The sequence below is a fragment of the Patella vulgata genome, chromosome 6 (assembly GCF_932274485.2).
Source record: "Patella vulgata chromosome 6, xgPatVulg1.2, whole genome shotgun sequence".
NCBI classification, from domain to species: Eukaryota; Metazoa; Mollusca; class Gastropoda; family Patellidae; genus Patella; species Patella vulgata.
The window spans coordinates 12,973,769-12,996,392 of NC_065884.2; the positions used below are offsets into that span (position 1 = coordinate 12,973,769).

The window sequence follows — 22,624 nt, forward strand, 5'->3', positions numbered from 1 at the left end:
AAGTTCCCATGCAAATGAGTACCCAACTTTAGGAAATGTTCAGTCATGGACGAAATCTGGGCGATCAGGCGTACGGAATTTGATTTTGGGAGAAAAATCGTCGCAGATGTGTCAAGTATTAATTAATATTTCAAAAGGTGCAAGACGAAAGAAAGTTTAAAGTGATTTTGAAATGTGTGAATCATTGGAGAGTCACGCGCGTAAAATCTTCATCTTCAAATCCCAAAAGTCAGAAGCGACTGGCATCTTATACCTTAAGTAAACACATTGCGAGGAAGATCGCTTTTCTTAGGTGTGAAGCTGTCCCGATCCTGCTAAAAGGCATTGCAAACTGACTGGCTAGCCTCGGGCCAAATGTTTTTGGCGCTAACCTGCGATACACGGGCGCGTAAAGCCTTTCGTTAACCACATCAACGTCTTTAAATATGCCGAACTACATTTGACAGTTCTTTTAATAATTTGATCTAAAACATATTAAGATGCAAACCTAAGCAGTGTTCGTCAAACAAGTAACAAAGTAATGCGTGTTGTAGGCGCTTATATTCGTCCATTTTGGAAGTTGCAATGGGACATATGCAGAAAAAAGAAACGACATGCTAGTGTTTGTATATGTGTTTATTATTTCTTTAGCGGTGTGATGCAATAAATAGTTCCAGTCTATCTCTATATCACGTGTCTGTTTTACACATAGACTGGCGTGGTTTCGAATCCCCGGTTGTACGTGACAAGGAGTAGGGTCGCCTGTCCAACCTCGTGGGTTTTCTCCGGGTCCTCCGGTTTCCTCCCACTGCTAAAGACCCCTATGCGCAAGCCCTATGTCTTTATGAAAATTAGGTAATGTTTGAATTGTCGTTATGTATAAGGTCGTAAACAATATGCCTACATTATGTCTATATGAAAAAAAAGCGTACTATATCTACCGGAGTTCTTTATAAAACGTAAAAACTATTTCTGCTTTATGTTTATAGACCTATTATACATGTTCTAAACGCTGCATTGGTCGTTGCGTTGCTTTGTAGATATGTTCGATAACAACTATCAAGTACATGTATGTATGTTCAAATGCAATCAATAACAAAAATCGAGTGTATTATTTGCTGGACTCTTTGATGTGAATATAAAGTTTCATTAGGTTTGACTGTCGAGGAAACTCTCGGTAATCAATAGGAATTTCTATACCCAGGTCTTACAACTTGATCCTGGACTTATAAATATATCTACAATGGTAAATATATGGTTAAAAGGCACTGTGAAAACGTACATACATTATTGTATTCGTAATTAGAATTCAAGTACAAACACATTAAAAACTCATTTGTCATCCCGCAACAATATCAGGCAATTTGATTGGACAAAAATGACACTTTCAACACGTGCAAATTCATTATTGACATAAAAATGACTGAATATGACTTTATTCTGGTGGAATTAGAGTTCACATTAAAACCAATTATTTATGAATGAAATTTTAATTCAAGGGGAAAAATGGCTAAAAATTCCAATCAATATTTAAAATCTTCCAATAGTTCATTTGAGTGGAACAATTTTTAAACCGTACGAATCCAGACAGGGATTAAATAATACTCAATAAAATTAATTCACATATTTTGCATTGTTCAGGAGCCATTTAAATATGTCTACATATGGTGAGCTATGCAAAAATGTATTTTGCTAGTAACAATGCAACGAGGAAAGCTTGAAATAAAAATAGTTGCGTTTGAGTTCACGTGACGAATGAATGAGTGAAATGGGGCCTAACGTCCTACTTTTCTGCACCAACTGGGCTAATGAAGACGGGGAGTTCATATAACAGACTTTATTGCATGTCTGAACTGAAGGCACAGTAGATATATAGATTGTGGTTTCCCATTTTGTAAATTATTTTCCTAATAAAATCTAAAAATAGTTGAATATGGAGGAGTTCACATGGCTTACAGTCGCATGTTTGTACTGAAAGCAAAAGTAGATCAAATAAATATATTGTTGTTTCCTACTACGCAATTTATCCCCCACCCCCCAAAAATATCTAAACATGGCTGAATTTGAAAGAATACGAGTTCACATAGTTAACAATTGCATGGTTGTACTGAAAGCAAAAGTAGATCAAATACGCGAATTTGACAGAAATGGAGTCCACAGCTAACTGAAAGCAAACGTAGATCAAAATTATGGATTGTTGTTGCCCGTTGCAGAAATTATTTTCCAAATAAAATCCGATCAAATTATCAAGTTTGGATATAATAAACCTGGAAGCCTGCTCAGTAGAAACTAAATTAATTATGACTTTATAGAACGAATAGTCATTAAGAACAATAAAAAGTCAGCCATTGTGGTTTTCTATAATAACAGTCCCTGATTAAAACGAAACGAAATGATTAAGATGACAGTTTCCAAGACGATTATCTCTCGACTTAAAGACAAAGAAAGAAGCTCAGTGTATCTCCTCGACGCAAGATGGAACGCTCATCCGCGGTAAAACTTCATTTTGAACCAATTATTTAATATTGTGTTCCATTCCAATTCGCCTTAAGATATAATAAAAATCCTCTTATAAGGGCTATTGCTATTTATGAATCATAATTCTTAATAATCTATCCAGTTCGTCGTTTGATGAGCACGTCAGACAATTGACCCAAAACTAATTTCAGTCACCTGTAGCAAGGAGGCGAACAAGTTGAACAAATTGAGCGAAGATATTTTCCGTAATTAAATTTACCTGCATCGACAAATAAGAGCGTTGAAGTAGGGGATTGAGCGCAAGGCTAAGACGAGAGAAAATTGAAAACCCGTAATATTTCGTTATTCGCTAAATCGCTTCTCACCACGCGACACCGCGTTAAGCCAATTTCTAATTTATTTCTAAGCCGGCGCAATAGAAAGGAGGTTGTACGAGAAGGTCATTCTCGGTGATTCAAGAATTTCTTGGCTTATTAATTAATAACTTCAGCCTCTATAAGCAGATGTTCTCTAAGTTTAATTCCGCATACAGCACAAACTATTAGTTATCACAAAAACTCAATATTATTATTATTAAATGGAATATACTAATACACACGAATTCACAAAGCTGTTGCCGTTCAATACATTAGAACTAACGTTCAGAAAACAATACAAACTTTATTTATCAAAAATATCTTATCAATGCCACTCTTATCATTTAGTAATACAATATACAAAAATCAAGAAAAAAAAAAGAAATCAAGAATGTATTTATCTATATTATGAAATGACAGAACAGCTATTCCATTGTTCAGAAACATAGACCTGTTAATTTCTCATAATGGAAATCACAAAATCAATTTTGTCGCATGGGTCAATGAAAAGAGCTTTATTTATCCTCAAATATTTCAACTATTTCCGATCAAAGTACTTCATTTATTACTAACGCCTTAAAAACGTATGAATGCTAATACAAAAATCACATATCTTTTATTCGTTATACTAATAAATCCATAAAAATTTATGGTTGAAGCTCCTAAGAGATTTTCTAGGAGGACTAAACGCCCTCTTTATAGTCAAGCTAACTACGGGAGATCACTTATAAATAAAACAAAACGTTTATCATGCAATTTATACTGGAGTTTTATTCAAACTACATCACTAAATAATCCATATAAATCCAGAGTGATATTTCAGTGAAAAAATAAAACTTGTTTTTTTTTATTATCAAGTGGTTTATTTCATGAAGATACTTCGGAAAATATATATAGTTTATTAATTCGATTTGTTTCTCTGAAATTTTGTTATTTGACTGTATATTTCTTGTTTTTGAATATGTGAAATTGTTAACCTCGAACGTTACTATTAAAACCATAGAATTTACAGTCTTGTCTTCGGCAATCAAGTGATATGGACGGTAGACAAATGTGTACAAAATATACAGCAACAGTTATCCCTTTTTGAAAACACAGAAGAAGTGAGAGAGAGCACTCGACACAAACTAGGTCATTTCGGGACTAACATATGTTTTAATTTTATTCCAATTATTCGCTTGCGCGTATGGGTCTTTAGCAGTGGGAGGAAACCGGAGGAACCGGAGAAAACCCACGAGGTTGGACAGGCGACCCTACTCCTTGCCACGTACAACCGAGGATTTGAAACTACACCGGTTGACTCAATGACAGGCTTTATGACACAGCGCGCTACGAGCTAACCATTCGGCCATCCACCCCCCAACCTCCCCAAACACAGACGTATTAACGAAATAAAATTAAATGAAGTTTAACATCCTATTTTTCTGAGCGGTGCTAAGGCCTCGTCTTATTTCGAATTACAACTGTCATGGGTTCTTTTACGTGCACGCCAACATGCACACATAACCTGTTGTCAAATGTGTTGAGACATAATTATATTTCACTGTTATTGTTGTTTCCCATTCTGTATATATTTATCTACCATCCACATATTTGTATTATCAAGACACGAGTATCCTTGTTGAAATATTGCACAGTAATACATTTAGATGATTGTGTATCCATAAAATTATACTTTGTGTCCGCGAATATAAGTGTAATCTATGTTTACAAAACGTACAAAAAAACCAAATGACAGTTCTTACTGAAATAATACAATAAAGTGTGGCAAAACATCTGCCTGAAAGAGTACCTTTGAACTCCAAGAACACAGTACACTGAACATCTTAGTCACAAGGTCCAAAGCTGAAAATGTTGCAGAATAATTTGTTATTTTTCAAAAAAAATAATTTCTTGGACGTGTTTAAACTGTCTTAATTAAAATGCCAACATGTGAATATTACATATTTGTCATGTTTTATGTTAATTTTATGATCCAAATGTTCATTTAATGAAAATATCTAATTTGTCAATGTTACCATGACAACACCGCTCTCGTAAGTACATCGAGTGCTATTTTATGACCGTGTTTTCGTGTGTGTCAAAGGACCTTAATGATAGAAAAACCCTAATATTGTTTGATCTCAGGGCATAACAAATAAAGACCTAATTAGCAAACAGAAGTGACATCAGATGTTTTGGATATTTAAGTGTATATTATTTCATTATAAAATGCAAACAATGTCCATACACAGGTCTTTGTGCATAAAATATGTATGCATGTACATGTGTATATGTAATATCGCACCCTAACAGAAGACGTTTATTAATTTCTTATCTACCGTGTGGAAGCTTTTCAAAGGAGTGAACAAATGTATTCAAGTGAAATATTCGACATAAAAGAGTTTGACCCAAAGTTTACCTATGGAATAAGACTGGGGTTTACCTATCTAAGCCTTCTCTTTCACTTGTTTATGTCCGACATCTTGTTTTAAAGACTACGTATATCTGTTTAAAATGTAGACCTATATTACCATTCACAAGACCACTAAATAGATGCTGAATTATTTCCTAACAAAACAGCTTAAGTATAATATCCCTTACTCAGAAAACACTATACATTTTTTCTTTTATTGTTCCCTGGCTTTGATGTAGCCGATGAATGCAAGTCAACCATGCAGATGCCTTCGATGTAAAATACCTACTCTGTAGGGGTGCTATTTGCATCTACACCGATTTTATATAGCTCGCTAGGGGCCTTCATCATCGTTTGAAAAGCCGTCTTGATTTTCAATACAAGGAGCGCTGTTACCCTAACTTTTCTAATTTTTTTGTTCAGTAAATATTTTTAACAATTTTGTTAAGATGCGTTTTAAAGAACTTGACTGTGTTATATTCCTCTTAAAAGTCGACTTTTTCGTATTTCGAAAGGACAACGAAATAAAGGGAATATTTAAATATGTTCCAATGAAGCTATTCACATTGTTTTGGTAACACGTGAATCAAACTTGCTACACAAAATGTGTTTGGGACAACAATTTATATGGAAGACTTGAATGAAAGCAATAGATTAAGTGAAGTAAGAAATGAAAGTCATTGTTACTTTTACGACATTTTCCAATAGATCTTTCACACAAATCAATCAATGGCAGTTTTCATAACGGGGACATAACTCTATTTAGCAAAACATATGAACTGCACGTTCTATTTCATGCAACAATGCACATTTAATTTCAGACTGGAGTTGATTTTTGATGCAGTTTTATTGGTATACCGCATTACTGGTTCAATAATCAGAAATATTTGTTTCATGAATAAGTAGAGTGACGTCATATTAATTTTATAAAAAATTGTCTGCAGCCGAGTACTATTTGTAAAGTCGACTTCTGTTTGGGTAGAAAAATGTTATAGTTTTGTTACAGCTGTTGTAAATGGATGCAGCTACGTCTACGTCGTTCCTATTATCTCCAAATCAATATCTGTATTAGAAAAAAATCACGCTCTCTGACTTCAGTGAATAGGATTCATCAAGGCTACCAAGTTAGGCATTGTGAGCGAATACTGGTTAGAACATTGAGCTTCCGTTAGCAAGCCAACATAAAAACATACAATTGACAAAACTACTACTTCTTATATCGTAGTGTTCTACAGTTTAATTAATTTCAATTAGATCGAAGTATATCACATAATTGATCCATTTTATTGGAAACACAACTGAATCGCTGTGTACTATGTGCAGATTATGTATTTTATATTTAATTCGTTTTATATTGCTTTATCAGTTTATCAATATCGGATAGTTTTGAAGAATGCTGAACCAAAGGCTCATGTTTTTAAGGGTTTTTTTTAAAAGAAGAAATTACACAACAGGAGGACACTGGAAAAAACATAAAATAGCTGATAGTTTTAAAGAATATGAAAAAATAACCGAACCCAAACAGTAATTAAACACATAAATGAGGAGTGGTGTGGTAACTATTTGTTTATGGTGCTGAACCAATGGCTGGTGTTTTTAAGGAATTGTAGAAGAAAATAGTCCGAAGTACGACACTAGAAATAACTGAAGGAATACGACAATTTTAGGGGTTTTGGAGGTAGAATATGTGGATAAAAGACAACATATATTTCTTTAAAAATCAAAATCAAAGCTCTACTCACACTAGGAATAGTTTCTTGGTTACAAACTCCGTCTGCCAAAAGTCGATCTCGGATTTCCCAGGCGAATATTGAAGGGCATTCTCTCTTATACTGAGCCACCTTTGAACAGACATCATTTGTAGCTACCCGGGGTTTGCTGCCACCGATGGCGCGGGGTCGAATCGAACCCGTTTCGTAATATCGTCCTAAAATTTTACTAACACATCCGTTGGACACTTGAAGAATGCGGGATATGTCACAAGGTCGAGCTCCGCTGTGGGCCAACTCAACAATTCTTTGTCTTGTAGAATCTGGTAACGGTCGACCGTTGACGAATACACCACCTAACTGATTAACACCAGAATGTCCTGAAAATACCAAAAACATCAAACATTTTAATATTCCATAAAAAGACAAACTCCACAAATTACGTGGTATCTAAACCCCCAACTTCAAGCCGACCCATTTTAATTCCCTTTTAAATAAATAACTAAAAATAGACTATCACTTAATAAATACATACACCAAGTTTGAACATTCTAGCTGAATTCGAAGGAGAGTTTTTGTGTCCCAAAAAGTGTGACGGACGAACGGACGGACAATAGGCGGGCAGAAACAATAATAAAGTATTCCTTGGATTGAGGATTTCCTGTTATTTCTATAGAATCATATTTTATTAATTATGGAAACATGGAGACCTGTAGAAGCATGTAGACATGTTGGGTATAAACGGGAGATTAATAACCATCAACGTCATAGATCAATGTGTATTTCTAACGACATGACATACTCATATAATACACACGTCACACAACATGACACTCTGCTTTTAATTCTTTACTATTATCAATATTCCTCATTTATTTTCACTTCTTTTCGGATCATTTTTCCCGTATTGATTTTTGATAAACTGTCAGATTTATAGTCGAGAATATAGTTGTTATGTGTTTGAACCTTTTCTTGTTAAAGTGACATCACGGGCTTTTGCGTTCCGTTTCCGGCGCCCATTTCTAGCTTTAGTTGTACCCTACTTATCTTAATATCGCATTAATTTTGCATTGATTATTTGCCAAAAGATAAGAGCTCGGCATTAAAAAAGGAGTAATATTAGTGGTTTTTGTTTAATTTTCGTTGCCGTTTCATCTTATTTCATCTTTGGATCAACTCGTTGATTTCCTTCCGGTATCTGACAATGATCACAGTAAGCTGGCCTTTTCTAACCAACAACCTCTTTTTGTGTTACAAATTAAAATTAATTGATATTACAGACTTGAAGTAGAATTATGGTTTATTTCTTTACCCATTTGGATTCCGGAACTTCATAAATGATGGTATTATATATTCCCATTATAAAAACGAAAATAATTGTATCGTTTTTAGTTGCTGCCATTTTAATTTAAATAAACAGGAACCGCACATGCAACAAAAACATAAGACATTTCTCGATAAGAAAGCTGGTATTAGATCTAATTATAAAATACTAATTAGAAAACATTAAACCCATCAGGATATCAAGAACAAAAATGGTACTTCCGGTTGCTCCCCAGATGGGAGACCGCATGACTTCCTGTTTATGTCACGAGCGCCATCTTTAGTTAAAGCACATCTCAGCACCTCGGGTGCATAAAGAGAAGTTGGTGTCAACTCTACATTAAATCTAATTTCCTTGTATTGGCACTAGAAGGCTGGAATGACATGGGATGAAGGGAGGACAGCCTCGGGTCAAACAGCAACGCGTGCTGCCGAGAAACACCGTCCATAAAAACCAACAAAATCGTCTTACATCTAACTATCATATGTTGTCTGAACAAACGTGTTTTGTTTATATATGGGGGCCTATGCTCCCGGCAGTTATTGTGCAGTCTTGAAGTAGGAAGGCAGCGAGAAAGACGGGGCTTTGCCAGTAGCACTCCAATCTTTTAACATTCTAACCCCTTGTCTGTTTATTCACCACCCAACTCAATGCCATTACTCAAAGGGCCAATCGAACACACGACCCCAGAACATTTAATCAGTATAGAGCCAGAAGAGTGATGTTCGTGAGGGACCCGTGTCATCCTCAAACAAGAAAAGAGAAAGAGAAAAATAAATCAGCAACACATTATGAGGTGGTTTTTGAGGAGGCTGTATCCTCCAGTCATTGCGGTTTACAACATCGTCATTGTGGCTTCCGTATTGTCTGCTTTAATTTAAATTTTTCAAAATAGCGTACTCTTCAGCCATATAGTTAATGATTAATCGCATATGGTAATGCGATTTTATTGACAGTAATTATTAAAAACTATCTAATTTTGTTTTGATACTTTGAAAGGGGTCGGTTCCCCAATCCCTTTTCAGATACAAATCTGAATAAAATATTGTTTATAAAAAACACAATTCTGTATTAATTACGGTTTCTTTTCAATATGCGTTCTTTCTATTGGCGATACCCATGTTACACGTGGGTGTGAAACAGCACACTCTAATAACAAATATATTTCAAAAACAGTGCAAACCACATAAGTGATAAACAGAATGACTTTACACTGTCTGATGTCTCGTACTCGACTATAATTTTATGTGATGAATGAGTATTGTTATAATAAACTGCACTGTTTTACTTAAGGTGAGGCGCTGAATCCATTTATATTCATGATTTAGTGGCTGGTTACAGCATATGTCTAACTTAATGACCCACAACACATCTGTTGTACGATACTCTCACTGCATTATAAGCCTTACATTTCGCAGTTTAAATCACATCAAATGAGCTGTATTCATCATTTCTAAACTAACTAAATGATTATATATAATATGGATTCAATTTAATTTTTTACGACCAAGCATAAAACATCAACCGAGGTTTGGTAGCCTGTATACAGACCGGGTTCGTTTCTGACATTCGACTTGAGACCTGGGCCCTTCGTGCATATCAGTATGAATCTTCTTAAAATAGAACAATGGGAATATCCTAAAAACAAATCAGTAGGGATATCCTAAAAATAAAGCCGTGGGAATATTCTTAGTACAAATCAATGAGAATATCCTTAATAACAGAACAGCGAGAAAATATCCTTAAAACAGAACAGTAGGGACACCCTTAAACAGTAACATTATCCTTAATAATAGTACAGTGGATTCGCAATAACGATCACTGGGAATATCCTTAAAACAGAACAAGGAAATATCACCGAAACAGAACCGTGGGAATATCTTTAAAATAAATCAGTTAGAATATTCTTAAAATAATAGTACAGTGGGGTTGTCTTTAAAATCGTAGTGGGAATATCCTTAAAATAAAACAGTGGGAATATCCTTAAAAAGTGCAGCGGAAATATCCTTAAAAGAAAACAGCGGCAATATCCTTAAAATAGTGTAGTGAGAAAATCCTTACACTTGTGTACACTTGTTGTTAGTATATAAAATCTACAAAGATTAATGGTTGTTTTCACTTTAGAAGAATAATGAATGGGGTTTAAAATTAATGACGTTGCTTTGTCGAAAAATTTATGAAAATGTTCATGGAAAAAAACATTTTTGCTATCATTTGTAGTAATTGTTTATTGCAATAGTTTTAGCATTGCAAGAGATTTTCATGGATTATTCGAGAACCCATTGTCATAGATTTATGAACAACACATACATGTACTAATCTTCTAAAAAGCATCATATGTAACAAATTGTTACAGATCTATTGTATGTAAGTTTTCTTTTAAATTACAAAATTCCCATGGTATATTCTCATTGATTCGGGTGTGTTATGACCCATAAACACGTATTTTGAGGTAATTTTATTGCCCGTAACCTGTAAAAATACATTATGGTACACCGAGAAAAGAAAAAAAGAGTTGGGATAGATTAAATGGGTTGAGATAGATTACAGGGAGTTTATTGATGTTTTAAGTGATAACAATTGTCCGTTAGCTACTAACCTATAAAGATGTCGAAAGATTGTGAATGTCCGCTAAAACGACGATGGCTGATAACTGATGTAGTACAATAGACCGAACCATGTCAATAGGAGAGATATTGGAAGATAATGACTAGCTAATGATAGTACTATCTGATTACCTTCTCCATGAAGCCTACTGGTAACTGCTGTTGCAACCCCTTCATTAATGATGGCTCAATTAATGTCTGTCAACACGGGGTTGATCCTACAGTTAGTCTAATGGATACCTCCATCATTTAATTCCTCCCAACACCGTGCACTCTTCAAACGATGCAATTACTGCACTCACCATTTAAACATGCTTCCACTTTATTTTGAAATCGCATTTGACTGTAAATTTCGGACAATTCTTCAAGAGGTCGATAGGAATATTGGATCCGAGGTTTTTAATTTTTGTTCAATATTAATGTTTAGTGTGGTCTAGATGGGCGGTTACTCAGAAATAAAAATTGCTATGGATATAAAATTGACAGTCCAAACAGAAATCTCACAGGAAAAGCTACTCGTGAAGATTTAGAAGTGTGTCCTAACTACCATTGTCAATCACAATGTTGTTTTTTTCAAGTGATATTTTTTTTCCTTTTAAAATCTCGGCATGTCATCAAACATTGATGTCAACAAGTCAAAACATGCACACACAAGAAAGTTTTAACAGCTCTTTATAGCCTCGTTAAGTTGGTCAAGTTTAGGGTTAAAATAAGTGGGAAGTATTGTATGCCGAGGAGTAGCAGCATGTTGAGATGTCCATCTCTTGTAGTTGATACTCCTCTAATTGACTTGTCCAGTCGGGTCAACAACAGATTAGTGGAGATTAGAGCTGATGGGGCCATTGTGAACACATTCCCCCTTATCATCGTCCACAGAAACCCTCGCTTCTCAATCAAGTCATCAACTTTACACAAAACATCGAGCTGGGCTGCCACTAGCTGGAGAGACGAAAACAGCAATAAATCATCCCCGTCTATTGTTATATTTTTTTGAGGAACGGTCGTGGGCAATGGATGATCCCTTATATTTCGTCAAGCAAACCGCGAAGCTCCTTTATATTTGAAGGTATGTACTATGAGATTGTAACATATCTGTTAAAAGCCATTTTTCACCTCTATATTGTATTGTGACAGGTTGACTATAAGGCTTCAAACATCCTTCACGACACCCTTCTTTGAAATTCGAATCGTTGCGCACCACGTGATGCATTCTAAGCTCTCTTGTTAAGGAGGTAGAATGTATACCAGCAGTGTTTTATGACGCACGTGGTGTATGGGACGTGAAATTGATGAAACTGGAGAATAAAGAAACAATTGGTCAATCTGTAATTTATGGAGGGGTGTTATGTAGTTCGCTGGAGATGAGATATTATCACACGTGTGAAGTTTTATGGGAAAAAAGACAAATTTGTTAGTCTAATGACTTAGGTCGTAAAGGGCTCATGAACATGCAGAAGATACAGTTTTGTTTATGGGTCTTTTTTTATAAGCTTGCAAGAGTACAATCATTATCACTTTAGGTGGAGCAGTAGGACGTCAAACCCTATTTCATTTCATTTCTTTGTAGGTGGAAAAATATAAAAGTACGAAAGTTCATGGCAAAACTCCGAAATAAACGAGACACTGTATATATCATCTCTTGGGGCAAAATGGGTGAAATGAAAATGAAGCTATTGGTGGTTTCATAAGTAGGACAAAGATATTTACGTTGAAACTGCGAGTCTAGTCTAGAATATGGCCCACCACAATTTCCTGTACCGGTTCAGCTCACGGAGTACAATAACACATCCCGAAAAAGACTAAAATGAACCCAATGCGCGTCTTATCAGCAGGTCCAATGACAGACATAACTCGGTTTATTTCTAGATGTATCCATTCTTTATTTGGAACCAAAATCTGTTACACCGAAATATCTGGTTGTATTCGACTCGTTTTACAAAACAACCAACTATACGATCCCTAACACCCTCTCTAAAGAAACACGCCAATGTCTAGTTTTCCCAACCCGCAGAAACTAAATGCTAAATTGGTTGTTTCTTCAACAAATTATTTTGATGTTGTTTTCTAAACGGTTCTTCGCATCGATTCAAAACCCACCAAAAACATCTTTGAAGTTTAACGGAGCGACATATGTTTGTGCGATGTTTTGCCTTCATTCTATCTTCTGTTTACATTCCAGCATAAGTGTCGGATCGAGTTTTGTTGAAACAACAGGGAGCAAAATGTGCGGAGTGATATCCTACACCAAAACATTGCAATCCGCGATGCAATATAATCCATTCGCTCTGTTAGTTTGCAATGTACAACATGTCACCCTTGTGACCCCTTGTTAGCACGTGCATATTGGTGCCCTAAATGTGTCAATTATACTTGTAAATGTGTTGCTTTACAGAAAACAGAAACGTTTTTTTCTCGTTCTTCTTGCTCAACAGACGTATTTTACTCCTTATTTTCATTTTCTCCATGTGAAGAAAAATAAACACGGTAAAAAGAATACATCTTATCTTCGTGCAAAGTTTGAACAGGTTAATTGAGAAACTGGCGAATCTTTTTACAGCATTTTTTTATCTGGTAATATTAACATTTCTTTTCATACGATCAAGATAAAAAATCATTTGGATCAAATTGGCAGGTTTAGCGACTCTTATATTTTTTGTCCTGTAAAATTCTGCAGAATACACGCGCTCTCTGTAATCAACAAAGACCGTATACACTTACAGACTAAAAAATGATTTAGAAAAAATCCCAACAAAAAACATAAGAGCCCCAACAAAATCGCTGTCTTAGTTGGTGGCTTCATTTGAGAACAAATTTATGGGTGCAATTTCAAGACATTAACGGCTCAAAACATGACCCAATAATAATTTAGGCCAATGAATGGTCTTCTTTTATTTGTCCCTTGACTACAATTAAATGACTTACTGAACCGCTAAAAACAACATATATACATTACTAAGCCGACGCTATAGCTAGGAATACATCAGTGTATACCCGGGTATTGCGTATCTGCTAAAGAATTCTGCCAATTATTGGAAAAACGTTAATATTTTAACCGTTTAGTCAGCTTTTCGAGTAAAGAAGTGTCTTGAAGAATGAAAACAACCGTCACAGACCTAAGAAGGTGTTAAAATCTCTTAAGTGAACCAGATAAATTCGATAAGAAAAGGTGTTTGAGATCTTTCTACCCATTTATTTTTGATATAGGATTCCACATAATGACAAATGAAAATGAAATGAAATGGGGTTTAACGTCCTACTGTTCTGCTCCGAACTGGGCTGTTGAAGACGGGCATGAGGGAAATTTTGCCCGGACAGTGGCACTACAGCCTACTCTTATATCGAATTCCAACTGTCAAGGGATCTTTTACGTGCACGCCAATGTGTACACGGGACCTCGGTTTTTCGTCCCATCCACACGACTAGACAGCTGTCCTTGTCAGCCCCTCCGTCCTGCATCACTGACAAGGGGAAACCACGCCGGAAAATCTGGATGAACTTTCTCAGCCAATGCAGGGATCGAACACCCGACCTCCAGGCTAGCGAGCCAGCGTCTTACCCCCCCCCCCCCCCCCACACGGACCCGTAAAAGGAAGATAGGTCATTATTGAATTTGTTTCATCAACACACAAACACAAATTATTGCAAATATTGAATCAAAACATCTTTTCTGGTTTTATGTCCAGAATATCGTCAACACAAGCATAATGTATAATGTAACCGTTTTAATTGCTGGTATAAAGATGTTGGTGTGCTGAAGTGAAGTGCCATGTAACATGAATCAAGTACTATTACTAATAGATGAGCGTTGGCTATTTGACAAGAGCGACAATTAAGGCTGCGAAACGGCCCGCCTTATTTCAGTGGCCGCAAAAAGCATTAAAAATATCCAAGCTGAAGAAGCTAAAATTGGCGAGGCTCAGTGCAATGTAAATCTTGGAGGTTTCTTGTTAAATTCAATGCACCAGAAGGTCTCAAAACGTGCGTATCAAAAGAGAACCTTGCATCACCACAAAAACATATATTTGCTTTTTAATTCTTTAAAAGCACATGCCATTATAAAAAACTACTTTACACGTAAAAAGCCACTCCGAAAGCGACAATTCTGTGTGACTTCAGCAGATCGTGAGGTTGTTAAGTTCAGGCTTGTTTAGCTTATGCCTAAAGCTGGAACTGAGCTGAAGAAATAATTGTATTGAGATTACGGCTTCATAATATGTAGTCGCCGCTCTAATTGTTCCTATCCAAAAAACGACCGTCTTGCCTCCCGCGCCACCACCTAGATCAAAAAGCAACATGCCTAAACCTCTCCATTGACAGAATAAATCAACTCGGCTAAATCGCCACAAATACGGCAGTCAGTGAATAGAGACCATTATAATGAACATGTAATCTTTCTGGTTAGTTCGCCAACTAACCTAACTAGGTGGAACTACTTTCTAATACGAAAACATGGCTACATTGACAGCAACCAATTACTGCTCATCAAACTACTATCAGTGTAGCATTAAACCATCATTAAACTCAAGTCCCTTCCCAACACCAGCAAACATCAAACAGCAGCGCTCCAATTAAGGTAGGGAAAGCTAAATCCTCATCAAGATGCAGTTTGAATTTTTACCCAATACTTCAAATAGCCATCGCCGAACTACAAAGGCCTGATACAAATTATTTATATGTTAATACGGGTAATTTGTTTTAACATGCATTGCGGCAACAAGCGTAATAAAGTCTAATTTCATTCCCCTTTTCTCTTCCCGTTCTTCCACACCAGTGATCTGTCGCTGCCGCATTATTATACTCTTTTAAATGGTCAAATCTCAAAATCATTGTATTTAATACATCTAGAAACCATTAAACTTCTTAATACTGAATTGAATTTTGTTTTGCTTTCTAAACCTCTTCTAAGAAAATTATCCCCTATTTCTTCTGACCGAAAATTTTATTTCCAATAATTTTGATAACATTTGTTCAGACCAATGATGTACCTTTCCATGCATTTTATTTCCCAGAGATTTTGATACGTTCCCGAGATAAATAATAATCAATGATTTTTTTAAAATTAGCCTGCAGTGAGCTATCGATTTCTCAACGAAATTAATCCCCAAGAGAAAATGTTATTTATTTCGTTTGCTTTCATTTATGAAGATGCTTTTAAAAAAAATTGTGCATTTGTAAACTAAAAATCTGCGACGTGCCGACAGCTTTCCCTTGGAGGAAATTAAATCCAATTTTTAATAAGCTTAGCATAAAAAATCTGAGCTAAAAGATCACAAAGCGCCTGCTTCTTGTATTATTTCGTTAATGTGATTTAAATATTTCATCCTCGGAAATATAAGACTTATATAATATTGATAAAACATTGTTGCTTGTGTAATAATGTCACAATGCAACGCCATTAAAATGATATTTTAGAATAATATGCATACAGTACAAAACTAATAGTAGCATCACCAGGATGCTGTTTGGTAAGGGTCTAATCTCTCTGCAGAATCTTGGAACTATGTTTTTGCATTAGCTAACCTTATAAAAGCGTATTAATACATAATTGATTATATATGATATCATGTGTTGTTGACACCGTATCAATAGACAGACAAAAAATATCACTACAAGTGAGTCGCGTTTTCCTCAATAATAACACTTAATAATTAAAACGTATTGTGGCAGGGGCGATAATCCTTCCACCTAGATAATACACACACAACAAATTTCTTTATCGCGCGTGATGATGACACCTCAATAATAAATAAGCAGCCATTGTCCGTAGGTAATAGAGGATAACGTTCACTTCGATCGCTGTTTGTGGATTTGAAACAAACTTTTGAAACTTGACAGAACGACAGGGATGAATTATTCACACCTGTGCTTTACGCGGAGAAACTTTTGAAATTAGCTGATAATTTATTAATAGATAAAATTTGGAGGATATTGTCGTTTGTTTTATAGCTAGTTAATGAGAAATTATAACATAGTTTTTTGCCTTCGTTTCGTTAAAAGTCTATTAAGGAAACCAACGTAGACGAAAGTATCTGTTACAGGTAAAACAGAACAAAGAAATGAAAGGTGAATACATTAATTTATTTCTTTATTTCGCTCATCGTCATTTGAATCCCTTGCAAACTGCACCATTGCGAAAGATGAATTTCTACAAGGAATATCAGTCCAAAAAATGGTTCAATTCCGTTTAGTATTCAACAGTACAGGATGAACTGAATATTTCGCAATATATGGAATCTTCTACACAAGATATAAACAAGCCAAAGTCACTTATACGTGTTAAATAAAAAACCTTTAATGTGTATCTTTGTAATCCGGTTGAATTCAGACAGGGAGATTATCTACTTTCTTTTGTTAAGACGTGAAAAATGCAAATGGCGATCAAAGGCTTTAAATATCCCAGTGTCTTTATATAGAACCAATAAGCAATAATTGCAGAAAACAAATTCATATGTTTACAAGTCAACCAAATACAATCAATAAGCAATAATTGCAGAAAACAGATTCAAATAATTTTTACAAGTCAACCAAATACAAATCAACCAAATACAATCAATAAGCGATAATTGCGAAAAAAACCCCAAACAGATTCAAATAATTTTTACAAATCAACCAAAAAGGTTTGCAATATGGGAAACATATACACTCAAAAACATCTAATAACCACCTATATATATATATCAATTCATAAAAATTTTCATTTGTTGTATATTTTTTCCTTAGTAGTTTTACGAGGGACAGAAAATACCTTTCCGCCATTGCCACCGTTCATTGTCATGGTGATTGGATATAATTAATGGTGGCGTCTATCTGTAAAGTTATTTTACGGAAGTCATATTAAAACGTATTCAATAAGTGGAAATCACCTTAAATAAAGGCCGTTTGTTGTTGTTTCTAACTATCAATCATAATTAATATTGGTCCGTCTGTCAAATAGCGATATGCAACTAAAGCGTCTTTTAAAATCTATTTTTAGAAAGATAAAGTGGGCAATAACAGATATACACTGGGAAACCCATTTCTCTACATCTTTTAGAAAAAAATAGGTAGGAAATAAGAGAGATACCTTAGGACTATGGGCAAAACATTGTTCTTAGCTTTCTAAAAGTGTGGATACTTAATAGTAGTTTTTTGTGGATATGTTAACGATTTTTAAAATGTATTTTCATTAAATATTTTAAGTTGTCTCTATTTCAAACGTATATCTACTGCGAAATTTTGTATCTAAGTGTGTCGGGTCCATTTATCGTTTGTCCTATTTGTATTCCGAGGTTCCTTTTAACAAACTATACATTGACTAACAAAAAAAAGGTACATGGTCTTACCTCGTTTCCGGGAGTGTTTTTTCACATTTGAAGAACTTCCATTACTGCTTGTATCACTACATGCCTGTGCGCTACCAGGACTTGCCTCTTCTTCTGAAATAAACAAAACCACAGAACATTTAATACGACTTCTATTCATTCGGGATATTCACATACCGAAGATAATTTCTTTGGTACTTGTGTATTCGAGAGTAGTATTAGAAATGTATTGCAATTCTCAGATGGAGTTGGATTCAATATGGCGACCAAAGTAGCTTCAGTAAGTAAACAATTCAAAAGGTTCTTAGTATTTATTTTTTCCTCGTATAAGTCAAGAACACTCAATTGATTAACTATGAATTATCTCTTTTATATTAGGATAGATGGAAGCGATTCAAGGCATCAAGTATGTACCTACTTATTATTCAAATATATTCAAATATGTAAATCTACAGAATAAAACACAAATCTAGTTTGCAAATCAAATAAAAAGATTAAATAGAAACTCGAGAGGGTAAAAAATAACCTAACACAATGAATGATTATTTCTATTCAAATAAAATCTTGTGGATACAAATTGTGATAGAGAGAGATGGATATGTAGTCCGGTATGTCTGAAAGACGGACGGGGATCAACCCCTCGATTGAACGCTACATCCGGTAAACCGAACTAAGAGATCGGACCAAACATATAACTTGAAATTCAAAATTATGAGAGTGAAAGAAGGCTCTGCGAAACATTTCCCCATCGATAATAAACAAATCAACCCCGGAACTAGAAACCTTTAAGGCCAAAAGTTACGCAGCAACAAAGGCCAGTAAAAAGAAGGAAACGGGTGAAAAGAAAAAAAAATATCAAATACCTGAATGAAAACAATGATATATCCAATCGTAAATTAAGTGAATCACCAAAAGAGAGAGAAAATACAAATGACTTGAAGAAAACAAACCAAGCGTTGTTGTGTGACGAGAAAACTACGACGTGAGAAATATAAGTTGACTGACTACTGTATGGCGCTTGAATAAACCACCGACTGACCAAACCAGCCAGTATTTTGTCTTTTTTTACAGGTTAAAAAACTACTCGCATATCTGCCATTATTTCACGTCGCAGCTAGGAATGTACCCGTTCTCATGATCGATGGTCGTGTCTACCATTTCAAGATAAAACAAGCCATGAGCCAATTCTTGTGTCCAACCCTTGACCCTAAAGGGTTGTTCCCGGCCCCCATAGAACAGTGACCGAGCAGGGCTGTCAGAGAACAAGAGCGTAACGATGCGTATTTGTTGTGAAAATGATAGATTCGCTACTTGTTTACAATACATGGCAGATGCTTCATTGGGCGAATATGTGGAGCAAACTTGTTGGTTGTACAATTATAATTCAGTTCACATCAAGCTGATGATCACGTTAACAAGATAAATCGGCCAAATAAAATATGTAAATATCTTATATAAAAATAGCAACTTCCTGTCACATGGTTACATATTAAATGGAATGGATGATTGTTTAATAACGACCAATGGTGAACAATTGGACATTTTCTGCGGATTGATTAGCAGAGTGAAACCGGAAATACAAATAATAAAAATTGAAATTTTTTAAGAAATCAAACTTATACCAACAAACACAAGATCGAAAAATGGACGAAAATTGGCCGGACACAAAAATCGATCAATAAACGAGATTTCAGAACAATCCGATTATAACATCCAAATAACAAAATAAAAAATTCTACATAATGATGAAAAGTATTTCATTAAATTCCTTTTGATATCCATTTCGTTGTCTTTCATATTTTATTCTCGGTGACGACAAATAACCGCTTTTAATTATAAGATTGACCGTGCGTGAACGTTTCTTTCATGTTTCAATATTTAAAAGGTTATGTAAAAGATATTTCTGTGTGGTTATAATTAAGGTATATAACAGGTGTAAGGCTGCATTTTCTATAATTGACAAGGCATCACCGTCTTCTGTCATAAAAACCATGAAAATCAATAGCACGTATTCATGTACATGATATGGTTCCATTGTTTGGTAAAGTTGTATTTAGTAGGCGCGGGATAATTCCAGGAAAGATGGAATTAGGTGTGAGCCCCTTAATTTAATATTTGTGAGATTGGGAATTTAGTTTTGATAAAGTAAATAATGACAAGAAATGGGGTTTAACGTCCTACTTTTCTGCCCCAACTGGGATAATGAAACCCGTTTGATTGAACATAACATTAGTTTTGCTAAAATAAATAATGAACTGAAATGAGGTTTAACGTCCTAATTTTCTGCACCAACTGGGCTAATGAAACTAGTTTGATAAAGATTTGATAAAATAGATAATGAAATGAAATTGTTTTTTTCGTCCTACTTTCTGTACCAACTATTGCAGTGATTTCAATCCTACTTTATGCCTATTTCAACCATTCTAGAAGAGAAAACGGTGACGGATGACCAAAACACATTGGTTTTCAGCCTCTATACAAACAGAAATAAATAATTTGTTGAGAGGTTAATGACTTATCTCTTTGATCGTTGATGTATATGGTCCAAGTGCAACAAAGCATAAAAAAAGAACTTAATGTTATTATTATATTGAACACATTCGTAAATATTTAGTAAACCAAATTATTGCTGAAAGTACTTTTCGGTCGCTGATCGTGGAAAAAAATATATCAGAAAATAGGATAAGGGGATGTTCAATGATGTGGATTATGAACGCTTTCTTGACATAAAAAATATAAAAATTTATTCGTCTGAGCGTATGTCCTAGACTCGTCTTACAGACGACCATAGCAGAACCAATATTTAAGAATATGTAGCGTTATTGAAATCTCAAATCAATCAGAGGGGATTGTGAGTGAAATGAGGCCTGCACGTTAATGGTGCTCTCTATATTTAAATATTCATTCCCTCTAACAAACCGTTAGATTCGGTTAAATCCTATCTTGGCCTACTTAATCAAGACCATAGACTCGGATATCATGCTTGGTCGCGTCCGATCACGCAATAGAACAGAAACCACCATTACTTTAAATCATGTTGACGTAATAATACAATATGGCGTGATATAAGCTTGATTGGATTTTATTCAGTTTTTAACGGGGCTAATCTTTGCCCAATATTCATATATATTTGACACTCGGTGTCGCTATTGGCGCAGAACGTCTTATCTTCGTAATCATTTCATTGCGTACTAATTTTTTTTTTTAAAAAAACGTGCTTATTGTAACATTGTTCAGTCTAGTCATCTTATATGTAACAATAGTTTTATGCATGATCGTTCGATTTGTCCCGAAGAAAGAGAGAGAGAAAAAAAACATTTATCTTTAATGTATTCTTTTTGTTGTCTGGCGTGATGTTCGTGTCTACACGGAAGTGACATATCTGCGAGACTGTTGCAGTCGAGGTCATTAAGATAAGGGTGGTGGGTCAACCCTATTAGAACGGAGATTAACTAATAATTACTAGGGGCTTAGCGCTAATATCGACAAAATTCATGCGATTTCTCCTTCAGATCTCCCATGTCAATTATTGAGTCGTAGGTTACCAGTTGGCTACAAGTCGTATTCAGAATTTTCGCTTGTAAAAGAGACAAGAATAAGAATGGCCTAAGAACTGGGCGAGTAGCTGTTCACCATAATGGCTACCAATTTTACAACATTTTGAGCTTAAATTTTTGCAATCAGGGTTCAAGGTTCCCAGAACGTATATTATCATAAACTTGCACACAATTTCGAAAATATCAGACGAGTAATGGATGATGGACAAAAATAAACAACATACTACATACAAGAATGCAAAAAAATTGTTAGCCATTTCAAACTGGAATCTCTATAATTTACCAGGTTTTGTTTCCCTATAGCATCCCCCTGGTTTTAGGTATGCATCACAGGCAAACATAACCAAGGATATTAAAAGGCGATCTTGATGTTTATGAAATTCTGAATTCTATTTATGGATCTAGCATAAATTTCATAGTATTTTGAATAATATTATCCCAGAGTGTACTATTGATATTATTAAGTCCACAACAAGCTGGTGTTCATATTGACGTCTAGTTGATTACAAAAATAAATAAACATTGATTCATAATAAAATCTAGAACAATAAGTTATACATACATTGTCAGAGGTGAATCTGATAAATCAATCCTGGAGTGGAGTGGGCATGGTTTCAACAATGAAAAGTGCTGGTCAATTGGGCCAGCACCCAACAATGATAAGTGCTGGTCACTTGGGTCAGCACCCAACAATGAAAGGTTCTGGTGAATTGGGCCAGCACCCAACAATGAATAGTATCGATCAATTGGGCCAGCACCCAACAATGAATAGTATCGATCAATTGGACCAGCACCCAACAATGAATGGTTCTGGTGAATTGGGCCAGCACCCAACAATAAATAGTATCCACCAATTGGGCCAGCACCCAACAAACATGACTAACGGAACAGATGTGTTCTAAACGAAACAACTGGGGTC

General features: G+C 35.2%; 1 protein-coding gene across 4 annotated transcripts in view; it reads right to left on the bottom strand.

The window, feature by feature from the left end:
* Positions 1-22,624, bottom strand: part of LOC126825267 (paired box protein Pax-6) — a 96,907-nt gene that overhangs the window by 17,792 nt on the left and 56,491 nt on the right. For all 4 annotated transcript variants that reach the window (XM_050554853.2, XM_050554852.2, XM_050554850.2 and 1 more), the window contains exons 3-4: positions 18,170-18,262; positions 6,951-7,297 (exon numbers count right to left, since the gene is read on the bottom strand). In XM_050554853.2, the coding sequence (XP_050410810.1) occupies positions 6,951-7,297; positions 18,170-18,262 (440 nt within the window). The remainder of the gene's footprint in view (positions 1-6,950; positions 7,298-18,169; positions 18,263-22,624) is intronic.